At 41.9% G+C, this 9,010-nt stretch overlaps 1 protein-coding gene across 3 annotated transcripts in view; it reads right to left on the bottom strand.

Annotated features, from left to right (window-relative positions):
- POMT2 (protein O-mannosyltransferase 2) overlaps positions 1–9,010 on the bottom strand; it is a gene marked incomplete at its 5' end in the record, with an annotated part of 48,923 nt that overhangs the window by 39,351 nt on the left and 562 nt on the right. For 2 of the 3 annotated variants that reach the window (XM_084630154.1, XM_084630153.1), the window contains 4 exons: positions 3,217–3,325; positions 4,336–4,444; positions 5,143–5,247; positions 6,548–6,632. In XM_084630154.1, the coding sequence (XP_084486280.1) occupies positions 3,217–3,325; positions 4,336–4,444; positions 5,143–5,247; positions 6,548–6,632 (408 nt within the window). Of the gene's footprint in view, positions 1–3,216; positions 3,326–4,335; positions 4,445–5,142; positions 5,248–6,547; positions 6,633–8,868; positions 8,887–9,010 lie in introns of those variants that run through there. The other variant, XM_084630155.1, reaches the window with a different exon arrangement.

Consider the following 9,010-nt stretch of genomic DNA (forward strand, 5'->3'; position numbering starts at 1 on the left):
AGATGGATGAGGCTTGTTTTAAACAACTAACAAAATCTTCCAAAGCATAGGACTTGGTGGTGATGCGAGACTTCAATTATACAGAAATCTGCTGGGAAAATAATACAGTAGGACACAGATTATCCAACAAGTTCTTGAAATGCATTGGAGACAACTTTTTATTACATAAGGTGGAGAAAGCAACTAGGAGAGGGGCTGCTCTAGATTTGATTCTGACAAACAGAATTTGAGACGGTAGAAGGCAGCTTGTATGAAAGTGATCATGAAATGACAGAGTTCATGATTCTAAGGAATGGTAGGAGGGGAAATAGCAGAATAAAGACAATGGACTTCAAGAAGGCAGATTTAAGCAAACTGAGATAGTTACATACTATAGGTTTCAGAGTAACAGCCGTGTTAGTCTGTATTCGCAAAAAGAAAAGGAGTACTTGTGGCACCTTAGAGACTAACCAATTTATTTGAGCATGAGCTTTCGTGAGCTACAGCTCACTTCATCAGATGCATGCCGTGGAAACTGCAGCAGACTTTATTTATACACAGAGAATATGAAAAAATACCTCCTCCCACCCCACTGTCCTGCTGGTAATAGCTTATCTAAAGTGATCATCAGGTGGGCCATTTCCAGCACAAATCCAGGTTTTCTCACCCTCCACCCCCCCACACAAATTCACTCTCCTGCTGGTGATAGCCCATCCAAAGTGACAACTCTTTACACAATGTGCATGATAATAAAGTTGGGCCATTTCCTGCACAAATCCAGGTTCTCTCACGCCCTCACCCCCCTCCCAAAAACCACACACACAGACTCACTATCCTGCTGGTAATAGCTCATCCAAAGTGACCATTCTCCCTACAATGTGCATAATTAAGGTGGGCCATTTCCAGCACAAATCCAGGTTTTCTCACATCCCCCCCACCTGATGATCACTTTAGATAAGCTATTACTCCTTTTCTTTTTACATACTATAGGAAGCAAGTCTAAGGGGAAAAAAGATTTCAGAAGAGTTGGCAGTCTTTTAAAGAGACACTACTAAGGGCACAAGAGCAAACTATCCCAATGTGTAGGAAAAATGGAAAATATGATAAGAGACCACCCTGTCTTACCCAGGAGATCTTCAACAACCTAAAACTCAAAAAAGAATCATACAAAAAGTGGAAACTAGATCAGATTAAAAAAAACCAACACAAGAATGCAGGGACAAAATTAGAAAGGCCAAGGCACAAAATGAGGTTAAACTAGCTAGGGACAGAAAGGGCAGCAAGAAAACATTTTACAAATACATTAGAAGCAAGAGGAAAACCAAGGACAGCATAAGCCCTTTACTCAATGAGGAAGGAAAGACTAATAGAAAACACAGCTATGGCTGAAGTGTTAAATGCCCTTTTGTTTCAGTTTTCAGCAGTTTAGCAGTGATCAGATGACTAACACAGTGAACATCAGGGTAAACAGGGTAGGATCTGAGGCTAATATAGGGAAAGAACAAGTTAAGAATTACTTAGACAAGTTAGATGTCTTCAAGTTGTCAGGGCATGGTGAAATGCATCCTAGAATGCTTAAAGAACGGGCTGACGAGATGTGTCAGCCAATGGCGATTATCTTTGAGAACATGTGAAGGATGGGAGAGATCCCAGAGGACTGGAAAAGGGCAAATATAGTACCTATTTATAAAAAGGGAAATAAGGATAACCTAGGGATTTACAGACCAGTCATCTTAACTTCAGTACTGGAAAGATAATGGAACACATAATCAGTTTGTAAGCACTTAGAAGGTAAGGCAATAATTAACAGTCAGCATGGATTTGCTGAGAACAAATCCTGTCAAATCACCTAACATCCTTCTTCGACAGGATAACAAACATTGTGGATGGGGGGGATGCAGTACTTGCAATATATCTTGACTTTAGTAAGTCTTCTGATACTGTCTCACATGACCTTCTCATAAGCAAACTAGGAAAATATAGCCTAGACCAATCTACTATAAGATGGGTGAACAACTGGTTGGAAAACCATATCCAGAGTAGTTATCAAATGGGTAATAGTCAAGCTCACTGGGAATATCAAGTGGGGATCCGCAGGGATCGGTCCTGGATCTGGTTCGATTCAATAACTTCATAAATGATTTGGATAATGGCATAGAGAGCACACTGATAAAAACTGACAATGATACTCAGCCGGGAGAGGTTGCAAGTGCTTTGAAGGAAAGGACTAGAATTCAAAATGATTTTGACAAATTGGAGAAATGGTCTGAAATAAATAGGATGAAATTCAGGAAGGCCAAATGCAAAGTATTACACGCAGGAAGTAATAACTGCACAAATACAAAATGGGAAATGACTGCCTAGGAAGCAGTACTGCAAAAAAAATTCTGGGGGGAGGGTATAGTGGATCACAAACTAAATATGAGTCAACAATGCAATACTGTTGTAAAAAAGCGAACATTATTCTTGGATGTATTAGCAGGAGTGTGGTAAGCAAGACACTAGAAGTAATTATTCCATTCTATGCAGCACTCACAAGGCCCTCATCTGGGCACAACACTTCAGGAAAGATGTGGACAAACCGGACAAAGTCCAGAGGAGAGCAATAAAAACAATAAAAGATTTAGAAAACATGACCCATGAGGAAAGATTAAAAAAATTTGGTTTCTTTAGCCTGGAGAAGAGAAGACAGAGGGGGACATGGTAACAATCTTCAAGTACATAAAGAATGTCATAAGGAGGGTGATAAAGTGTTCTCCTTATTCACCAAGAACAGGACAAAAAGTAATGGGCTTAAATCGCAGCAAGGGAGATTTAGGTTGGACTTCAGGAAAAACTTCCTAATTGTAAAGGTAGTTAAGCATTGGAACAAATTGCCTAGGGAGGTTATAGATTCTCCATCATTGGAGGTGTGTAAGAACAGGTTAGACAAACACCTGTCAGGGATGGTCAATATTACTTAGTCCTGCATCAGTGAAGGGGATTGGACTAGATGACCTATCAAGGTCCCTCCCCATCCTACACATCTATGACTCTCAGAAAGCCCCCATGTTCACAATAGTCTCTTCCTGCTTCTTCCAGGAGTCAAATGCCCTCCCTCTTCTCCTTCCATCTCCCCCAAACCTTCTAGAGTAGCCTCCTCTTAGTTATCACCCAGTCCCACCATCATATTGTCTCCCTGTACATGCATGAAGGCTCATATACCTATGGCATAATAAAAAGTTATCACCATCTTACCTATCTGCACAGGAGTTATACTTGACCATACTCAACACAGCTCCCATAAGAAAGAACATCAGAATGGGATCAAGCAGGATGTACTGGGACAGAGTAATGCAGCCTGTATCTGGAAAATAAGACACACAACTATACTAAGAGCTGTCTCAGTTTCAAAGCAATCCTGCAGCAGTGTCTGTAGCAAGCCAGTTTCCTCACATCTTAGTCAAGAGACAGCATGGGCAACGTTGGGACTAGAAACAGATCAGCATGTCTCAACTCTTACCGTAGTAAGAAACTTTGAAATGTTATTTTCAGATGGCACAGCAGCAGAGCTCTAAATTGCCATGCAGCAAACACAGATTACGTTCTCAGTTCCTAATTCTTTGAGCAAATGGGAGCTGGGAATGACACAGTAAGCAGTCATTTTCTCACTAAGTCAGCAGTGAACTCATGCACCAGCATGGTGCCAGGAGATGCTGTGGCATTGAAAAGGCTATTTTTCAGATTATACAAAAAAAAAGAAAAGAAAAGAAAAGAAAAAGCAGCAGCTTTGACTAGGGGACATTAAAAACCCTGTGATGCTTTTTGAGAGTCTGTGTGTTTAATGGCCCATCCCTAACTCAGGTAATTCTATTCTGCCTATCTAAACCCTTCTGTATAATTTTCAATTATACACAGAACCTTTATCAATTTACTACCCTGAAGTCTTATTTAGCATTGTTGTGCACTATTAAACAGCTGCTATATCCCATACCAGAGGCGGCTGTATTTCAGTAGTGGGCAAAATTATCTCTATCTATACATCTTTCATGCTGTTTTTAAAATTCTTGCATTTAAATGTATTCCAATAGCATAGCAATGAGTACCACAAAAATACCTATAAACTAAATCAGATTATAAAATGCTTTGGGAGCCTTATGAATAAAAAGCACTATACAGACTGCAATTATTCAGCTCTCAGAAGTGAGGCAGTGTCTATCCTTTCTCATCAGTGACTTCTTCTTTGGCAGGTGATGAGACCAGAGAGAAAAATCTCTGCACAGTTAATCTGCCCTGAGGCTGGCCTCCATTACTGACCCTCCTTCATCCACATGCCAAACAGATAAGATTTCCCATGAGGATGCTAGAAATGCTTACCAAAAATCAGGATGGAGGCTGCAAGTAATGCTGCAGACAGTGACTTGGACAGCTCCAGCACTGTGAGGTAGGAGAAGGGAACTAGGCATGAGCCTAGAAATGCACAGAACTGCAGGAAAAGAATGGAAACAGAGGATTATGACAATCTCTTCACAAGATGAATGTGTATACAGATCCCACATACCCTCCTTCCTTCCTTCCATCCTCAAACACATTCAAACAATGGATGCTCCTGCAAGTAACAACAACTGGCTGGTGGTGCCCAAGTCTGTCTCACCGAGGATCCTCAGGCAGAGGCCAAACTAATGAAAACTTAGTTTGAAGAATTTCAGTTGTTTATGCAGCATGTCTACACATGTATGTAACAAGGATCTGTTTCTTGTTTCTTTCCAGACCATATAATTGTCAAATTGGACCCATAATTGTTTCTTTCCAGACCATATAAGTCATTTCCAGAAACATCTTTCAATTAGCTTCATCAAACCACCTTAACATCACCTTAACATCCAACAGGTTATTTCAGAGGCCTGCTTGCCATAAAAGACAGAGCCAGATAAAGAAGAATGTTAGTGTCTGCTCCAGTTTCAAAAATCCCAGTACCAGCTCATCTGGGTGGATGAGGTAGGGATGAAAGAATTTAGTATACGTCATAAAAATCCAGCCTCTTCAAAATCTGAAGAGAAGTAACAGGCTATACTGAAGGAGCCAAGGAGAGGAAGGGAAACACCCATCTTCTCCAGAGGATAGTTCTGCTTTCCTTCATTGATTTGTGAGTGGATGGTTAAGCACTGGCATGTGCATTCTTACCCCTCTCATTCCTATGTAGTTATGATGCTCATATCTGTCCCCTGGCTTTTGGAAAGGAAATGTGCCATCATATCCGCTCAGGTACCCAGCAAGTCCTATCAGCATCTGGGGAGGAAAAGGGGCAAACTGGTCAGGGAAACAATCTCACAGTCAGTGGAATCCACTCCAGCTGCAGGAAAGATGCTCACAGCATCCCACATCCAACCATCAAAAATATCCAGTTACTACTGAGACACTCTGTCAAACATGAAAAAGGAGTTTGCGTACAAGATTCATACTGCAACTATACAAACAGATCTGCTGGATTTGCAAAATTCACTCACCTCCTTACCACTGGCAAGTGGGAAACTCTCCCAGGTGAGTATGGGGACATAAGCCAACAAATTTCTAAGATTTAATTTAAAAAAAAAAAAGTGTAGTACTTATGGTAGCAGAGAAAACCCTCCAAACAGGACCCAAATGTAGCCACAGAAGCAAAATTTTCCTGAACTTGCAGACAACTCCAGGGACTTTGTTGCTGCTGGTAGCTTTATCAAGCTGCAATAGAGTGAAATTAACAAGATGCTGGTCCCTTTCACTGAAGCTATTCAGCAGCCTGCAGGAAAAAAGTGAAACTGACAAGAATCGCATTTTCAGAAAGGACCCAAATGTTGGTAGAGCTGCATCTTATCTGGCTATAGTCCATCCCGATTATGTGCATTGCTGTCATGGGCACCACTGAGGACTCCCTGAAATGTGTTCTTGCCTTTAATAAAGTGTTTGACTACAGTGCAGTAACAAACCTATTCTCTTATACCAGATACCCACACAGTTGCAATCCTCCTCAACCAACACAAAATTCTCTTCTTAAGGGACATTTTATAAACAAGGTGATAGACTTGGATATGTTCAACTGGTTTAGAAATCTGATTGGCTCAGAATCTGCTGTTTTCAAATGTTATTTTGAGAAAACAGTATTGTTCACTGATTTACAGAGCTCTTAGTTCACATTCCTGCTAGCATGAACTGCTTAGCTCCCTGGATCTATAACTTCCCACAAAGAGGCCCCTTCATTTCCCCTAGAAGAACTTACGCATGTTTTATGATCAACCATTCTCTCCTTTTCAGCCAGACCTTTTCAACATCCAGCATTAATCACACCCTTTACTTTCCCATATTTTGAGTATTTTCCATGGAAGAGAAAAGACAAAGAGTGCGGCCTCAAAAGGGGGCCACATGTCATGGCCTCCCAGCGAGACAACAAACAGATGACAACAGTAGCGAGGAAGGGGCATCCAGAAAACCCTGGTGCTCATCCCACATTTTGACCAGAAGAATGGACTAGGCTTTGGTTGGACTATTCCAATGATCAGGGGGATTCCACTGGCTCCTAAAATATATGTAAGAACTGATGAGAGCTGTTCACCTTCCCCAGCGGTGGGTGGACGTCAAAGAAGAAGGTCCGGTTAATGTAGTAACTTCCCATCTTCCCAAAATGAGTTTCATCCCAACTAAAAAAAGAAAAGATAAATGTACTCAGGAACTGGAAATAATCAAACATCCATAGAGGTCTATTTTGCTAATGACTAGCTTTTGCCACTTTTAGACTGGACAAGTGCATAATAGTCTACGTGGGATTACATGTTAAATCCATTAGGAAGCTGGAGCTAATGGAAAATGGGTTAGACTCCTTATTAATCAGGGTATCTCTCCATGAATAAACCAATGCTCCAGAACCTACACTGGCTGCCAAGTCCAATTTAAAGGTGTTAGTTTTGTTCCCTAAACCCTAATGGCCTGGGAGCTGCTTACCTAAGATACACTTCTCTCCCTGTACCATACTGAGGGTTAAATTGGAGCCTGCTCAGTATATAATAGAGAACATTTTTGGCATGGCAAAAGTAATGCACATTTGAAAACATAATTCCCACTATACAAATAAAATGATGGGGTCAAAATTAGCTGTTACCACTCAAGAAAGAGATCTTGGAGTCATGGATAGTTCTCTGAAAACATCCACTCAATGTGCAGTGGCAGTCAAAAAAGCAAACAGAATGTTGGGAATCAGGAAGAAAGGGATAATAATACAGAAACTATCATATTGTCATGGTACGCCCACATCTTGAATACTGCGTGCAGATGTGGTCGCCCCATCTCAAAAAAGATATATTAAAACTGGAAAAGGGCAACAAAAAGGGGGGGGGGGTATGCAACAAAAATTATAAAGGGTATGGAACTGCTTCCATATGAGGAGAGATTAATAAGACTGGGACTTTTCAGCTTGGAAAAGAGATGACTAAAGGGGGATATGACAGAGGTCTATAAAATCATGATGGGTGTGGAGAAAGTAAATTAGGAAGTGTTATTTATTCCTTCTCATAACACATGATCTAGGGGTCAGCAAATGAAATTAATAGGCAGCAGGTTTAAAACAAACAAAAAAGGAAGTATTTTTCACACAACACACAGTCGACCTGTGGAACTCCTTGCCAGAGGATGTTGTGAAGGCCAAGACTATAAGGGTTCAAAAAAGAACTAGATAAATTCATGGAGGACAGGTCCATCAATGGCTATTGCCAGGATGGGCAGAGATGGCCCTAGTCTGTTTTCCAGAAGCTGGGAATAGGCAACAAGAGATGGATCGCTTGATGATTACCTGTTCTGTTCTTTCCCTCTAGGGCACCTCGCATTGGCCACTGTTGGAAAACAGGATACTGGGCTAGCTGAACCTTTGGTCTGACCCAGTATGGCCGTTCTTATGTAAAGCCTGTAAGAGCAGGCATATGGGGACGGATGAGGTGACTAGGAACAGTAATTTTGAAGGGAAATGTGAAGGGTGAGAAATTTTGATTTATAATATATTTGTTTACTAGTGATTAGCATATGCATGAAAATGTGCTGCCTCAGTTTCTCCATCTGTAAAATGGGGATAATGATCCCCATTTGTAATGTGCTTTAAGATCTACTGATTAAAAGCACTATATAAGAGCTAGGTATTATAATTTTAGTTTTTATTAATAGGAAAAGCATCTAGAGTCCAAGAGAGTTATTCTTTTATGTTTTTGTCTTTACATCAAAATAATAAACTAACTAAACAGTTAATCACCAGGAACATGGCCTAGCTTCATGTTCATACAGCACTTTGGCCTTGTCTACACTAGCGCAATTTACCGTGTTATGTAATATTTATTCCCCGTCGATTGAAGTGCACTTGGCATCCACACGCACAAGTGCTTCAGTCAGTCTCCACAGGGACTAAACAGAATGATGGAGAATGGCTCTTTCCAGACAATTATTCCAGAGCCAGTGTGGACAGGAGAGCCTTCAAAAGCCTCCCACTATAGGAGATGGTAGGAGCCTCCTTTCCCAGCTCCTCACTACAGCTGCCTCATTCACCAAGCTTACTATAATTTGCTGGCTAAATTTCCTCTCTGTCACGCCCCCCTTGTCTTGACCCCTTCAGCTATAACCCCCACACCCGCATCCCCAGGGCCGGATTTCCAATTAGGCACACAAGACACGTGCCTAGGGGGGCTGGCATTCCAGGGGCACCTAAAAGTAAAGGGTGGGTTAAACGTTTATTTGTTTTACGGAAAACACAAAGTTCATCTATAGGCCGAAGGAGTGCTGAAGATGCAGCGCCTAGGGACATTTAAGGTGTAAATCCGGCCCTGAGCACCCCGAACCTGGAAGCGTCCCTGCTGCCCATAACCTCCACGTGATCCCTCCCCACCCCGCCGGGCTCACATCCTCAGTCAGCGACGCAATGGGGCTTGACCAGCTGCGGGATGTTGAACCGCTACGTGACGACTGTCAGCCCCTCACATCCCCTGCCCCACCCCCAGGGCCCAACCAGCCACGGGCAGGCGCCTGTCGCGGCCCGCGGATC

This window comes from Lepidochelys olivacea (assembly GCF_965140295.1).
Source record: "Lepidochelys olivacea isolate rLepOli2 genome assembly, chromosome: 6".
Taxonomy (NCBI): Eukaryota; Metazoa; Chordata; order Testudines; family Cheloniidae; genus Lepidochelys; species Lepidochelys olivacea.